General features: G+C 29.1%; 1 protein-coding gene across 1 annotated transcript in view; it reads right to left on the bottom strand.

Moving 5' to 3' along the window:
- Nucleotides 1–10,299: 10,299 nt before the first annotated feature.
- The window catches only part of LOC141289726 (focal adhesion kinase 1-like), a 31,168-nt gene continuing 23,550 nt past the window's right edge, over nt 10,300–17,917 (bottom strand). The window contains exon 3 of the mRNA XM_073821904.1: nt 10,300–10,470. Within this exon, the coding sequence (XP_073678005.1) occupies nt 10,300–10,470 (171 nt within the window). The remainder of the gene's footprint in view (nt 10,471–17,917) is intronic.

Genomic DNA, 17,917 nt, shown 5'->3' with positions numbered 1-17,917 from the left:
CTTGAAAATATGCATAAAAAATAATATATATATAATTTTTATTCAAATATATTAAAAACTACTGCAAAAGATTTGAAGAAATTTGAGAAATAAATATTTTTTCTATTTAATAAATAAATATAAAAAATAAATTAAATATGTGTACATATGTGAAGAAATATAAGCAAATAAACTAATAAACTATTTTGCAACTTTTTTGACATTTTAAACTATTGTACTTTTTTTGTGAATTAAATATAAAAAGAAAATAAATAAAAAATGGCCAAAAATAAGCCAAAATGTGATGAAATAAAAAATATGAACTATTATAAAAAAAAAACTATATATATGAACTTTATTTTTTTTTAAGTTATACATATTTAAAAAAAAAAAAGAAGAAGAAGAAGAGCACTTTATTTTAATCAATGTTATTTTACTTTATTTTTATTCATTTATTTTTTTATTTACTATTTTACTATAGCTTTATTTTATTAATTTCCTTTGCATTATTGTTATGTTACTTTTAATAATATTTTAATATTTATTGAGGCATGTTAGGATGCTTTTTAATAGACAAAAATAAAATCAGTTTTATATCAAGTTTTATGTATTTTTAAGGAACTCTAAGAGGTATTCAAACTACTATTATTAGTAATAGTAGTTAGTAATAGTAAAAGGCTTAACACAAGATAGAAATAACAACACCACCCTATTTTACTTTGCATTAGTGCATTATTATTGTATTTGCATTATAGTATATTGTATGCAGCAAACACATTAGCAGTACTGATGTATAGTTACTAAATCACTGTTACTGAAGGATGACAAAAACTGAGGGGAAAAAGAAAGAAAACTAGAAAATGTGGATCATTAAACATTAAAAAGACAAACACGATCCCTGCATAGCCTAAACACCCCTAGCAATCAATACTAGAGCAGTTATTATTCCAAACACACAGCTGATCGCTACTGCAGTATGAAACACTCCATCATCAGGACACACATATATCACTGTCAGACACTGCAGTCAGAGCATTATTATTGTTCTTTCCAGCATGTGCTCTGATCTTTTTCACAGTCTGTTACAGGACGCTTCCATTTGAAGAGTCCCTGCTGAAGCACTCCAGAGGAAATGATCCTTTAGTGCTTTTCATGACTTCCTGGAACTCGCTCAGGAAATGATCGAATCTCAGTTCCTGAGAAGTGAAGAAAGCAGGAGCTCAAGCACAGCTCCCACACTCCTGAGAGCATGTCTGCAGGGAAAAGTGGTTTCTCTGCTGTTAAACTGTCAAGTCAGTCTTAACTTTTGGGTTCATAAAATTAAAACTGATCTCAAAACGAGTTAAATGTCTAACAAATAAACAATATACAGCAAAAAAAAAAAAAAAAAAAAAAAGTAATAAAAATAATCTGGCCGAAATATATGTAGGTTATATGCTCAATAGAAGTTGTAAACAACGCAATTTAAGATTTTTTTTTTAAACAATAATTTTTCTAATTTAAAATATGTTTTGTTTAAACTTTCAAAGGTCAAGTTCTATTTAAAAACATACAAATCTTGGTAATTTTGGTGATTGCAAAATGCCTTTTTAAAGGTATTTTAGACAATATATTTATTAGGGGTGGGCATAGATTAATTTTTTTAATCTAGATTAATCTAGATTAAAATGGCTAATTTGAATTCTGCTGAAGGCATTCAGAATATGTGTGCTACCCAAATAATGACTAAAAGCAAGTCTTTGAGATTGGGTTTCTCAAGCCAGGTGGCGCATTAGACCAGGGGCTCATCTCCTGTTTCCAAAATGCTTCACAAACTGCTTGACAATTGCATTTACAACACAATTAACTATACAAACTTGTGTAACCAACTATTCCCACACTGCATGTACTTCTGAGTAAAAGATTAATACACAGATGCGCAAGGGCATGGATATTAGTGGTGCAACGGATCACAAAACTCACGGTTCGGATCACATCACGGATTTGGAGTCACGGATCGGATCATTTTTCGGATCAGCAAAAAACAAACTAAACAAAACAAAAAAGTTTGTTTTTTTACTAATTACTGAATGCTTACTTTAAATATTTCTAATCCACAGCAAACACTACTAGCTGAACTAATAAAGTCAGTAACAAAACAAGAACAATTACACAAATATCAAGTGTAAATGAATACAACATAAAGTTACTTATAAAATCAATAACCTTAGAATGCACGTGCGGAAATTTAATACTTAATTGTAAAATGCCTAGTGTTTCTCACTGCAGGTATTTATAGGATGCTGTCTCTTTAAGGCCAAATGCACGTACCGAATACTGGCACGCATCTCTTTCTCAGCTGTTTCTGTTCACTGAAGACATAACCGACTGTGTTTACCAGAACACCAAAACGGGTATTAAGACATGACTTTGTATGTACGTTTCCGTTCAAAAATAAGTTAAAGAGGAATCAATCTGTGTGAATCCTCTCTTTCTCTCTCTCTCTCTCTCTCTCTCTCTCTCTCTCTCTCTGTGCGCGTGCTCTCTTTAGGTGTGTGCGTCAGCGTGCGTGTTCCCTTTTTAAATTGGTAAATTGGCAAGACAAAACATGTGCCAATTATAAACTTTTACTCTATGATGGTTAAATTTAACAGTTAATCCGCGAATCACATGCGTGCCGAACCGGTTTGGTCCGTACGGATCACGGATCATCATACACTCAATTCGGCTAGATATACGTCATCCGCGCTAAACTATCAAGGTGAAGGTCATCACAGCTTACGTAGTTTAGACCCAACTCCCAACCCAACTTTGAGAATAGATTAACGGCGATATTTTTTTTTATCGCCCGATAAGAGTCTCACGTTAACGCAGCACGTTAACGCCGATAACGGCCCACCTCTAATATTTATATATTTCAATTAAGTTAAGTCAAATTTATTTGTATAGCAGCTTTACAGAAAATAATATTGTGCATACAAATTATATAAAAATATACTTAAAATATTTTATATATAAATATATCTAATAAATATTTATATTCAATATATATTTAAAACTGTTAAAAAAATAAGATTTTTTTTTAATTAATAAATTAAATATAAAAAAGAAAATAAATTGAAAATGTCCAATAAACTAACTGAAAATAGATTTCTATACATAAATAAAAAAATAAAAAATAGAATAAATATATATATATATATATATATAAAATATTTATATTGAAATATACTTTAAACTATTTCAAATATACTAATAAATTATAAATAAATACTAAGAAATTAAATGTAAAAGGTCCAAATGTGATGAAATATAAATATATATAATATTTATATTTATATTAAAATATATTTAAAAATTATTGTACAAATTTGAGGAAATATTTTTTAATTAATGAATTAAATATAAAAAAACTAATTAAGAAAATAAATGAAAAATATCACAAAATTTGATGATATATACACAAACTAACTGAAAAAAGATTTATATAAATAAATATATTTTTAAATATATAAACTTTATTATATTATTTATATTATATTTATTATAAACTTTATTATTAAACTTAAATATATTAACTTTATTAGCAATATATATTTTGCTATTTGTTTATTTATTTTGAAAAATATTTATATAAAAATATATTTAAAACTATTTGAAAATTTTGAGGAAATTATATTTCTTTAAGACATTAAATATAAACAAATAAAGAAAATAAATTCAAATTGTCAGAAAAATGTGTGATGAAATATAAACAAATAAACAGAAAAATACATTTCTATAGATAAACAAATAAATTTTTTAATAAAACTGTAATAGCAATATATATTTTGCAATTTCATTTATTTAATTACTTATTTAGTTATTTATTTACAAATTATTATATATATATATATATATATATATATATATATATAAAATAAATTAATAATAATTTGTAAATAATTTGTTTTCTTTTAAAATATTGTATTATAATATGTGTGTGTGTGTGTGTGTGTGTGTGGTGTGTATATATATATATATATATATATATATATATATATATATACACATACACATACACATACACATACACACACACACACACACACACACACACATATATATATATATATATATATTATTATTATAATACAATATTTTAAAAGAAAACAAATTTACAAATTATTATTAATTTTTTATCTATTATCTCATTACAAAATTCTTACAATAGTTTTAAATATATTTTAAAATATTGTATTATATATTTGTGTGTATATATATGTGTGTGTGTGTGTGTGTGTGTGTGGTGTGTATATATACACACACACACACACACACACACACACACACACACATATATATATATACACACATAATTTTAAATTAAATATAAATATAAATTAATAAATAAATTAGGAAAATACATTAAAAATGGCCAAAAATACTTGATGCAATATAAATGAATAAACTACCTGAAAGTGGATTTATATACATAAACATAAATATATATATTTAAATAAATATATATAAACTTTTTAGCAATATACAGGGTGGGTGAAAAAAGTAACATTAGTAGGCATTAAAAATTGGTAACAAAGTCTATATTTCTAATACAAATTGTACATATCGACACAGGAAATATAAAATCCTATTAACTATCGTCTATTTAGAGACTGTTTTCATCATGACTCCAGTGATAAGTTAAAACTTTATAAGTTCTATAGCCATTAAATATTGCTTAGTTATTTTACACCCAGCCTATATATTTCGAATTTTTTTTTTTTTTTTTTTGCTGTATGTGACGTGTAGCACTTTGGGAATGATGGGTATTCCAACCCTCCGAGGCTTTCCGCCAGCCTAATAATGAGGTCATTTTGTGAGCAGATGATTGGTTGTATCTGGGGACACGATCACTCATGTTTCTCTCTAGAGGAAATCAAAGCTGCGAGAGTCCTCTGCCTAGAGCGAAAGAAGCAGATCCTCTTCCAGCTCTATCTGAACATGAGCTCATCTGCCTTACAGCACTAACGCTGAGCGAGAGACCCATCAACACCTCCGCAAAGCCACAACAACACTGACAGCCGTGTAGGAGCGTTAGGAGCAGTAGTAGGGGTCCTAAAGGATGACATCAGTGCTGCTGACACGCTCTGAGAGCAGGACGCTATCCAGAGACAACCGAAACAAACGGCCTTATCTCATTACAGCTTCTGAGGTTCAGAAAAATGCACAGACATCAGTCTGAAAGTGACATACGAGGACCACACTCACATCAGAGGATCAAGAACACACACATAATTCTCTGTAAAATGTCAAAATGGGAGTAATTCGATGGTTAGGAAGGAATGCAGGACAGAATCTGGTTGGGATTTCCCACCAATTCACATGAGCTCTCAATAGAGAGAACAGAGATACTGAGAGAAGAAATTAGTGCAAGGAGAAAATCTGATTATTTAGGAATGAAGACTTCCTACTGTTTTTGAAAGAAGTCTCTTTTGCTCACCAAGGCTGCATTTCTTGTTCAAAAATACAGTAAAAACAATCAAATTGTGAAATATTAGAGATTAAATTTGGAACGTTTCGAGAATAAACTCAAAATGTTTCGAGTATAAATTGACAATGTTTCAAGAATAAATTGGAATGCTTCGAGAATAAAGTCTGAATGTGTGGGAATAAAGTCGGAATGTCTCAAGAATAAGTTAGAATGTGTGGGGAAAAAAGTCGGAATGTTTCGAGAATGAAGTCGGAATGTTTAGAGTATAAATTCGGAATGTTTCAAGAATAAATTGGAATGCTTCGAGAATAAAGTCGGAATGTGTGAGAATGAAGTCCGAATGTGAGAATAAAGTCGGAATGTCTCAAGAATAAGTTAGAATGTGTGGGGAAAAAGTCGGAATGTTTCGAGAATAAAGTCGGAATGTTTTGAGAAAAAAGTCGGAATGTTTCTAGAATAAAGTCAGAATAAAGTCGGAATGTTTTGAGAATAAAGTCGGAACGTTTTGAGAATAAAGTCAGAATGTTTCGAGAATAAAGTCGGAATGTTTTGAGAATAAAGTCGGAATGTTTCTAGAATAAAGTCGAAACGTTACCAGAATAAAGTCGGAATGTTTTGAGAATAAAGTCGGAATGTTTCTAGAATAAAGTCGAAACGTTACCAGAATAAAGTCGGAATGTTTTGAGAATAAAGTCGGAATGTTTTGAGAATAAAGTCAGAATGTTTCGAGAATAAAGTCGGAATGTTTCTAGAATAAAGTCGAAACGTTACCAGAATAAAGTCGGAATGTTTCTAGAATAAAGTCGAAACGTTACCAGAATAAAGTCGGAATGTTTTGAGAATAAAGTCGGAATGTTTCTAGAATAAATTCGAAACGTTACCAGAATAAAGTCGGAATGTTTCGAGAATAAAGTCGGAATGTTTCGAGAATAAAGTCAGAATGTTACCAGAATAAAGTCGGAATGTTTCAAGAATAAAGTCGGAATGTTTCAAGAAAGAAGTCGGAATGTTTCAAGAAAGAAGTCGGAATGTTTCAAGAATAAAGTCGGAATGTTTCAATAATGAAGTCGGAATGTTTCAAGAATAAACTCGAAATGTTTTGAGAATGAAGTCGGAATGTTTCGAGTATAAATTCGGAATATTTCAAGAATAAATTGGAATGCTTCGTGAATAAAGTTGAAACGTTACCAGAATAAAGTCGGAATGTTTCGAGAATAAAGTCGGAATGTCTCAAGAATAAGTTAGAATGTGTGGGGAAAAAAGTCGGAATGTTTCGAGAATGAAGTCGGAATGTTTGAGAATAAAGTCGGAATGTTTCGAGAATGAAGTCGGAATGTTTGAGAATAAAGTCGGAATGTTTGGAGAATAAAGTCAGAATGTTTGAGAATAAAGTCGGAATGTTTCCAGAATAAAGTCGGAATGTTTCGAGAATAAAGTCGAAATGTTTCTAGAATAAAGTTAGAATGTTTCTAGAATAAAATCAAAATGTTTTGAGAATAAAGTCGGAATGGTTTGAGCTGTTTTAAACTGGTCCTAAACAGGAGCTAGTTGCTTAGGACCAGCTCATAACCATCTTATAACCAACTAAGGACAAAGATTAAACCATCTCAAACCAGTTGTCATGCTTCAAAACATACCTAACTACTATATATGCTGGGTTTTTTTCAACAGGGAAAGTAAACCAGATATCATTCCAGCTATATGAGACCAGGCTATATCTGTCAAGAGCCGGACTGAAGGTTTTATGCAAGTCTTGGCCCAATTTACAAGAGTTAGAGACGTTAAACCGACAATAAGAACCTCTACAAACAGCAGCTTGTGTACGGAGCAGTTAAAAAGCGTGATTTTAAATCACCGGTGCTCTTTTCTCTGCGTCTCTGCTGTGAGTGACAGGACAAAAGCTGGGGTGAGTGAATTAGCGGCGGTGAATGGACGCACAGCTGCTTCACGGGGCACACGGGCCTGACGGTTCCGCCGCTGCATTGTGGGTAGAGACGAGGTGACATAAAAATACCATCTGTGAGGGAATAACTCAGAGACTCTGATAAAATAAAACAGACACACACGGACACGGACAAAGAAAAGGCCAGCAGCAGGGACACTCATTTAGAGGACCATGAATTCAAACACTCCTCCTGCCGCAATGACACCATCACGAGAGCGTCGCCATGGCAACCACCGGCCCTCCTGTCCCGCACTGATACATGTGATGTTTGTCATGCAGAAGATGACCTTTGATTCAGAAAAACACCCTAAATAACAAGATACTTTTAAACAATCACATGCTGGTTTGAGCCGGTCTCCCAAACAAACCAGCTAAAAAAAGTTCATGAAACCCCTTTAAACCCGCTCATAGACCAACCTCCAGCTAAACAGGCAAACCAGCTTTTTTTTCTAGCAGGGATCAAAATCTATATAATGCAAACAAATATCACGAACCTAAATGAAGACTTCTGTAGCACAGACAAAGAATTGAGGTTTACCACATGTATAGAAAACTGTTTACATTTATAACTAAAATACAAAATAAATGTATAAAACTAAAATACAGGGCTAAATTAGACTGCAAGGACTAGTAATCAATTAAGTGTCAATTATGTCAACTTCATCATGGTATTGTTATTATTAACTAAAACTATTTTTTTTATTGTTTTTATTTGAAATAATAAAATTAAATTAAATTCTATCATCTTCGTAATGGTGTTGTTATTATAAACTAAAATTAAAACTATTAAAATTAATTTTTGTTTTTGTTTTAAAAAAAATAAAAATAAAATAAAATAAAATTAAATTAAATTAAATTTAAAAAAAAAGAAAAAAAAAGGTGAAAAATCTTAACCCAAAAAAAGAAAAACACTTAAAAATCAAAAATGTTATCTTGGCAACTAACTGAAATAAGTGTATGTTAATTACAATTAAGTGGCAATTATGTCATTGTTATTATTAAATATAACTAAAACTATTAAAAATAATTTTCGTTTTCATTTTTAAATAAAATAAAAATAAAATGGTAAAATAAAATCTATACAAAAAAAAACAACAACTAAAAAAAAAAGGAAAGGTTATCTTGACAAATAACTGGAAAGTGGTAATTCTGTCATCTTTATAAATCTATGTAAAATAATTTTAATTTTTGTTTTAAAAATAAAATCAAATAAAAAAAAATAATAATTAAATAATAATTTTTGTCCTTAAACTTACAATTAATTTAACTAAAACTGAAATAGAAATAAAATAAACCTAATTTATTATGTAAAATAATCAGAATATTTAAAAAATAATTATGAAAAAAGACAAAAGCACATAGCTAAAATGCTAAACCTTAATCTAAAATTTAAACAAACTTAAAACAAATTAACAACCTTTTGTTATTGTTAATAATGTAAATTTTAACATTTACTAATATATTATTAAAAGAAAAAATTATATGTATTTGTTAATGGACTTGCACTAATATGAACTGTAACAAATGTATTATTATTATTATTAGTTAATGATATTTAATAAATTATCAAAAAATAACTAATGACACATTGGTAAGGGTTACCAAAAACCTAAACTGAAATGAAAATTAGAAATATTACTTTGGCAACTAACTGAAATATAAGTACTAAAATTACTAAAACTGAAATAAAAATAATTCAGAAATAGCTAAGGCTAAATAGAAATATTAAAAATGATAAAAGCACATATCAAAACTACTAAAACTGAAATGGAAATAAAATAAAGCTAAATTTATGTAAAATAATAGGAATATTTTCAAAAAATAATAAAAAAAGACAAAAGCACATAGCTAAAATGGCAAACCTTAATCTAAAATTAAAACAAACTTAAATTTAACAAACATTTGTTAGTGTTAAAAATGTAAATTTTAACATTTACTAATATATTATTAAAAGTTTTTTTTTTATGTTAGTTAATGGATTTGCGATAACATGAACTGTAACAAATGTATTATTATTAGTTAATGCTAAATAATAAACTATTAAAAATTAACTAAATAACTAAACTAACTAAAAAAACTAAAAAATTAGAAATATTGCTTTGGCAACTAACTGAAATACATTTAAGTACTAAAATTACTAAAACTAAAACTGAAATAAAAATAAATTAGAAATAGCTAAATAGAAATATAAAAAATTATAAAAGCACATATGTGACCCTGGACCACAAAACCAGTCATAAGGTTAAATTTTACAAAACTGAGATATATACATCATATGAAAGCTCAATAAATAAGCTTTCTATTGATGCATAGTTTGTTCGGATAGGACAATATTTGGCCGAGATACATCTATTTGAAAATCTGGAATCTAAGGGTGCAAAAAAATCAAAATACTGAGAAAATCACTTTTAAAGTTGTCCAAATTAAGTTCTTAACAATGCATATTACTAATCAAAAATTACATTTGGATAGGTTTACAGTAGGAATTTTACAAAAAATCTTAATGTAACATGATCTTTACTTAATTTCCTAATGATTTTTGACATAAAAGAAAAATCAATAATTTTGACCCATACAATGTATTTTTGGCTATTTCTACAAATATACCCCAGCGACTTAAGACTGGTTTTGTGGTCCAGGGTCACATATCAAAACTACTAAAACTAAAATTAACTAAAACTAAAAAATATAAAAACAAAAGCTAATTTTAAATAATATATATATGTAAAAAAGGAAAGAAAAAAAAACTAAACAGTTTATCAAGTGCAAAAAATGATGGTTAAGTAATAGTAAAATTTCTGTTTCTAATCAGACCAGGATGGATCAGAGTCCGTTTGCCATCAAAGTTGTGTTTACAAGACGCTGTATTACAGTTCGTCTTGTGTGTTTGAGTGTTTATTGCATGTGAAAGTGTGTATAGGCTTTACCTCCATTCGTCCTGCGGGCGGTTCTGCTCGTATTTCTCCCTCACGTGGGACACGCCCATATCCGGGTGCAGCCAGTGGATGTCGCCCGACGGGGCGTGAGTGAGACGCAGCCCGAAACAAGCCACGTGTTTGACCTTGTGAATGTCCACGATCTTCTGAATGATTCCCTGCAGACACAAAACACAATTCACGCTCATAAAAATCCCATATACTGCATACTGCTATATATAAACTGATTTATAGAAGCATAAAATCCTGCGGCTGTTATTTGATGATTAGAGAGTGTAATGGAGCTGACCTGGATCCTGCCGTGTAAATCCACCTCAACATTCACAAGACAAAATATTACTGATAGAACTGCATTTACTGCCTTCTAGTGTTGCCACGATACCAACATTTTAACTAAAATAACCTGACTAAAATATCTCGATACTACTACTGAACCAATACTATGACAAAAACATAAAATGACAGGTAAAGTAAATGAATAATAGATGATCCAAACGGAGGTTACAGTTATTTTTATCTATTAAAAAAAGCTTTCTGGTTGCCTTAAAAAAATAATGAAATACTGAAAAATCTTTTTCATGATATGTGACCCTGGAACACAAAACCAGTCATAAGTAGCACAGGTTTATTTGTAGCAATAGCCAAAAATACAAAGTATGGGTCGAAATTATCGATTTTTCTTTTATGCCAAAAATCATTACGATTATAAGTGAAGATAATGTTCCATGAAGATATTTTGTAAATTTCCTACCCTAAATATTTTAAAACTTATTTTTTGAATAGTAATATGCATTGCTAAGAACTTTATTTGGACAACTTTAAAGGCGATTTTCTCAGTATTTTGATTTTTTTGCACCCTCAGATTCCATATTTTCAAATAGTTGTATGTCAAACAAATATTGTCCCGTCCTAACAAATTCATTTAGCTTTCAGATGATGTATAAATCTCAATTTCGAAAAATGGACACTTATGACTGGTTTTGTGATCCAGGGTCACAGTCATTTTATTTCATCATGATATAGTTATTTTTTGTAATTTTATCTGTATAAGAGCACAGATCCGAGTAACAAACTATAGAACAAAAACAATAAAACAAAGACATAAATGAAATAATGACATTTTTGAAACTATTAAATTTGTTTTATTCTTAAATTCATTTTTTTTTTCAAATTCATTAAAATTTTTCTGAATTCCGTTTTTCCCGTTTAGAATTTTTTCTCTCTCTCCATTTTAACGGTAACATTAAAAAAATAATAATTAAAAAGCATGTCTAATTACTTGAAATCATGAAACGTACACGATTTAACAGCAATTTCTTACAAGTTTAACGAAAATGACATTTTAAGGCCCTATAAAATACGTTTTATTCTTTCTCAAATTCTGTTTTATTTTAATTCATTTTCTAATAATTTTCTGCATTCTATTTTAATAGGTTTATTACATTTTTTAATAATCAAAAGCATGTCTAATTAATTTTTAAAGATTAATTCGATTTTAAAAAGAATTATTTACTAATTATTCCTTTTTTTATTACTTTAAATACTTACAATTTTCTTTTAAATAAATTCTGGTAAATTATTTTTCTGGTAATTATTCCTTATTCGTTGTTTTAATAATATTTGTATTATTAGTAGTAATACTATCATTACATTTAGTAATATTTCTGTCAAGTAAACCAAACTTTTATTTTGACGGGTTGCTGCCTTTACGTTTCTGTTTGTATATGATATGAGAATGTTTTTTCTCAAAAGTCTATTTTAATAGTTTCATTACATTATAATATTCAAAAGCATGTTTAATTCTTGTATAAATATTGATTCAATTTTATAAATAATTATTTCTTTCTTTTTTTTCTCGGAAATACTGTCTTGTGTATTTACAACTTTCTTGTAAATAAATTCTGGTAAATAATTTTCCTAGTGAATATTCCTGAAATATAGTTTTAATATAGCAGTACTTTCATTACATTTAGTAATATTTCTGTCAAGTTAAACCAAACTTTTATTTTGACGAGTTGCTGCCTTTACGTTTCTGTTTGTATATGATATAAGAATTGTTTTTCTTAAAAGTCACGGTAAAATGCTCATGAAGTGACTCTCACAGCAGTTCTAGAGATTATGTTTATGTATTCATGTACTCATATATTGAGGCGGCAGAGGCTGAAAACACGGCAAGTGTCACATGCGCTTCAGTAAACATATAGCAACACTACTCCATTCAAACACACTACAGTTCAAGAGTTTGTACAGAAATGTTTCTTGAGTAGCAATTGAGCATATAGAATGATTTCTGAAGTTGTCATCATAGAGGAATTGCATATTCATTGGCTCATAAATGACGCTCATGACGTTACTGCTGCTAAAATGATGCTCTGATAATTGAATAAACAGGATGTGAAAGTGATGCGGTCGTCACGGAGGCTGGGTGGTTGCCATGGCACCGCCGTGGCCCTCATTGATTGGATTACGGACACAGGGCAGAGATGCCAAGGGCTCTGAGGACACACACACACACACACACACACACACACTAGAGGGATTCTGGCAATGTGTCTGAATGTCATTCTTGTTACACACTAAATGGATTACATAATCACATAAGAGCCCAAATATATACCGATTCTGTGAATTACTGCCGTAGCTAAATTAATGATGTAATTAGCAGCAATGTAGTTAGATAAATAAGATCTAATAGAAGTCTACTGTACACCAACAACAAGAACAACCTATAAACTACTCCAAATATAACAAATATGATTTATTTATCAGTCATTTTTATTGTAAATTTCATGATTTTTTTTTTTATTTTATATGGTCATGGTTTATTTTTGTATACATTTAAATGTAAATTATTATATAAACATAATACAGAGAATATAAATAAATGTTACTGAAAATGTGTTATTTTATTAATATTATTTATTTATGATTTAAATGACTATGATTTATGAACCAAATGACTGAAATCAACTGTGTTATTGCAAACAAACTAAAACTATTAAAAAAAGTCAGCAATTGAAATAAAGTAAAACTAAATATAAATCTTACATGAAAACATAAAATGAAATGAAATAAAATAAAATAAAATAATAAACAAAAAATAAATAGATGATTCCTTAGAGGCTAAGTAAATAAAATAAAATAAAATAAAATAAAATAAAATAAAATAAAATAAAATAAAATAAATGATTTACTGGAAAATAATTGGAAAAAAATAAAAATAAAACTGAAATAAAATAAATAAAAGTTACATAAAAATGTAATATACAAAAATAAGAATTACTGAATTACTAAAACTAAAAACTACCGGTATATAAATAATACCAAGATAACATTGACTGGAATACTTTACAAATGAACGGTACTTTATCTAATTCATGCATTTATTTTATTTATTTATTTATTTTTTAACCTGGAAGGATGCAAACCAAAATATAAGATTATTAATAACCAATAAAAAACAACTTTACAATATGCTACATCAGCATTAAACTAAATTTTAAGTTTTACCAATATACACTACGAATCAAAAGTTTAAAAAAAATTATATTTAAAATAACTGTTTCCTATTTGAATATATATTTTCATAAGTAATTTATTATAGACAATTTATTAATGTGATAAAGACATTTATAATGTTACAAAAGATTTCAGATAAATGCTGTTCTTCTAAACTTTCTATTCATCAAAGAAACCTGAAAAAAATTCTACTCAGCTGTTTTCAACATAATAATAACAAATCAAAATATCAGAATGACTTCTGAAGGATCGTGTGACTGGAGTAATGATGCTAAAAAATCAGCTTTGAAATCACAGAAATAAATTACATTTTAAAAAATATTCAAATAGATACCAGTTATTTTAAATAGTAAAAATATTTCAAAATTGTACTGTTTTTGCTGTACTCTGGATAAAATAAATGCAGGCTTAGTGAGCAAAAGAGACTTTTTAAAAAAAACATTAAAAATCGTACTGTTCAAAAACGACTGGCACTGTATGCTGAACAACCAACCTTGTGTCAAATACATATTTAGATTTCCTTTTAACTTCTGGTGACTTTGTGCAGACTAAAAAACCTTTAAAAAAAAAAGAGAGAGAGAGAGAGAGAGAAAGCCAGACAAAACAGCAATGCACCCAGACAGCGTCTCACACTTCTCTCAGCAGACGGTGGTGACACCCACGACAGTAAAGACACTCTAATGCTCTTCACACACTAGATCACGTCTAAAAACTCACACTGACACTCCAGCCAAAACACTGCATATTTACGAAGGCACGTTCGTGGCTGGAGTCCCCCAGGGCTCCGTCTGTGGCCCAGTTTCAGGCTGAAAGGGCCGTCAGGGCAGTTGAGCGTTGGGCTTTACCAGCAGGACATGACATATAAACACAGCACAGGCCAGCTGGAACCGCCGTCTACACGTGGCCTTCAGATTACCACTGTCGGTCTGTATGTGCGGGAATAACAGAGCTGGATTCCTCAAAGCACACTGGCACCGGGAGCGCTTTTCCGGCATTTATGTGTGCTTTCTCTTAGATCTGAGCCTTTAAAATAAATCAGTTACCAGGAAAAGAGACTCATGAACTGTAAAGATCAACTCAAGTACAGTACTTTAGATTTAATTGGAATAAAAAAAATACTAAATGTAAATGCAGCATCAAACTAATAATTGTTTTAAGTGTAAATAAAGATTATTGGAGGATGTTCTACAAGAAAATATTTGAGTGTTTCTGCTTAAAAAAATGTTTAATTCACTGTTGCTTGCTATTGTTTTGTAAATAATTATACAATTTACTTGGAAGTTTTTTTTTTCCAAATGTAAATCTTACATGAAAAAATTAAATAATAACATTAAATAAAAAGGATTCCTTGGGAACTTTTTTTAAATAAAAATAAATTAAAGCTATATTATATTTAAAAACTATATAAAATATAAATACATAAATTACAAAAAAAGTAAAAAATATTTAAGATTTTTTTATTTATTAGAAAAAAATAAAAATTAACAACTGACGTTCTATTTATTTATAAAGACAAAAGCATCAATTTCAATTCTAAATGATAATGATAATAAATAAAATTCAGCTAAATGGGAAAAAAATTTAATCAAAATAAATGAAAGCTATATAAAAATGCAAAAATTATATAAAATATAAATATATACAAAAAATGTTACTAAAACTGAAATAAAAACAATATACAATAAAACTTTAAAAAATAAAAAAAATGAAGATTTAAAAGCATTGCAATGTATTTCTTAGTATAATAAAAACAACATAGATGAATTCACATATTTTCTAAATCATAAACATCACAAAAAAAAATCTGCACCCGATACGTCGTCATTATACATAAATAAAAAATTTATTTAAAAAAAAATAACAAAAAATAAATAAATAAAAAATAGTCGTTAACGAGTGACTTTCTATTCATTTATAAAAACAAAAGCGTGCAATTAATTTCAGAGTGATCAGCTCAGAAGCTGGAAAATGTTTTTTTTAAATTAAGTTACACTAACTGGAAAAAAAATTAAATAAAAATAAATAAAAGCTAGATAAAAATTTTAAAACTATACAAAATATAAATACATAAATATATACAAAAAAAAATACTAAAAGAAAAAGAAAATATAAACAATAAAACAATTTCAAAATATTACAAATGTAAAAAATATTTAAGATTTTAAAGCATTGCATTGTATTTCTTAGCATAATAAAAACAACATGAATGAATCAACATATATTCTAATCCATAAACATGACAAAAAACATCTGTGAATGAGACGTTGCGATTATACATGCAAAACAAAACCCTAGTCCCCTAGTTAACAACTGACTTTCTATTCATTTATAAAAACAAAAGCGTGCAATTTATTTCTGAGTGATCTGCAATGGCTCGGCTCAGCGTCATTAGCATCACAAATCATTTGCATGCAAATTGTCAATTAGAAGTTGCCATTCCTGCCTTGTTATGTTATACGTATGGTCTGAATGCTAATGCTTTTGATTTATATTTACATATTCATTTATTCATTAAGCAGATGTCCTTATCCGAAAGGGCCTGGTGAATAACGACCGCTATTATGAAATATAACAACGTTTTCCTTCAGTAAAATAAATGAGTCATAACGCAGATTTATTGTAGTAAACTTTAAATCAAAACCACCCGTTTTTCCATTCGTTTTTTCACTGTCATATGAATCGACACCACAAAGATTCCTCATTTTAGTCCGGGGCTGTCCATACGAAGCTCAGGAGGAATAAAATCCCTGCTGCTGGAAATCTGAGCATCCGCGGCGAAGCTTAAACAGATAAGAGACACGACTGACCCCGAGGCTGTATTAGAAATACACACTTCTGCTGCCGTTAAACCAGACCAACAGAGTTGCTGAGCTTCAGGCGTGTTTTGATTTGGACCTCAGCCAGACTTTCACATCTTTTCAAAGATCCTCAAAGATCAGAAGACAAACATGTTTTTCTTTGGATTAAGACAAGATAGCACAGATGGAAATGGTAAAAATGATTACTAAAAGACATTACCAATCTCTCCAATCTGATTCATCACAGTACTTTTCTGAAATATGCAAATTGGATAGTATCTAATTAAACATGCACCAATTTGCATAAATTTGGACAGAGCCAAAATCAAATTTCTTGTTTTATTTAGTTGACATATTAAATGTTTCAACAGAGGGGATTTTGGATAGCTCCATAGATCAGAAAAATACTGTCTACATCAGAAAAAAATATGCATTTTTACTGTTTTTAGGAATAAAATGTTGTGTAAACTCAGGTGAACGATATATGAACAAACCTTTATAATATAGATATGATGAAAACTGTAAATATCTATATTCTATATTCTTTTAAATGTTTATTTTCTCACAAGAGAATAATAATAGTTGAATTGATAAAAATGACCTGGTTCAAAAGTTTACATACACTTAATTCTTAATACTGTGTACTGTGTTCTTAATAAATTTTTTTTTTTAGTTCAGGAGTCCCTTGTTTGTCCTGAACAGTTAAACTGCCTGCTGTTCTTCAGAAAAATCCTTCAGGTCCCACAAATTCCTTGGTTTTCCAGCATTTTTGTGTATTTGAACCCTTTCCAGCAATGACTGTATGATTTTGAGATCCATCTTTTCACACTGAGGACAACTGAGAGACTCAGTTATTAAACTCTCACTGATGCTCCAGAAGGAAAAATCATACATTATTTGCCAAAATATCATTTTTTTTTTTTCATTTAGTAACACACTTCAGAAGCTACTTGCATGTTTCCGAAAGGACAAAATAAGTCAAATTTACCCTGATCTTCAAATTCAAAAAGTTTAATCCATCGTGTTTCCTTCTGGAGCATTTGGACCTTCTGTAATAGTTGCATATGAGTCCCTCATTTGTCCTCAGTTTGAAAAGATGGATCTCAAAATCATACAGTCATTGCTGGAAAGGGTTACAGTACACAGAAAATGTTGAAAAACCAAAGAATTTGTGGGACCTGAAGTTTTTCTCTGAAGTGTTAAGGACAAATAAGAGACTCATAAACAAAAAAAAAAAACACACACACAGCTGTGGATCATTCAGGTAACAACACAGTATTAAAAATCA

Source organism: Garra rufa, chromosome 17 (genome assembly GCF_049309525.1).
Source record: "Garra rufa chromosome 17, GarRuf1.0, whole genome shotgun sequence".
Lineage (NCBI taxonomy): Eukaryota > Metazoa > Chordata > Actinopteri > Cypriniformes > Cyprinidae > Garra > Garra rufa.
This window is presented reverse-complemented; position numbering and strand designations above follow the sequence as displayed.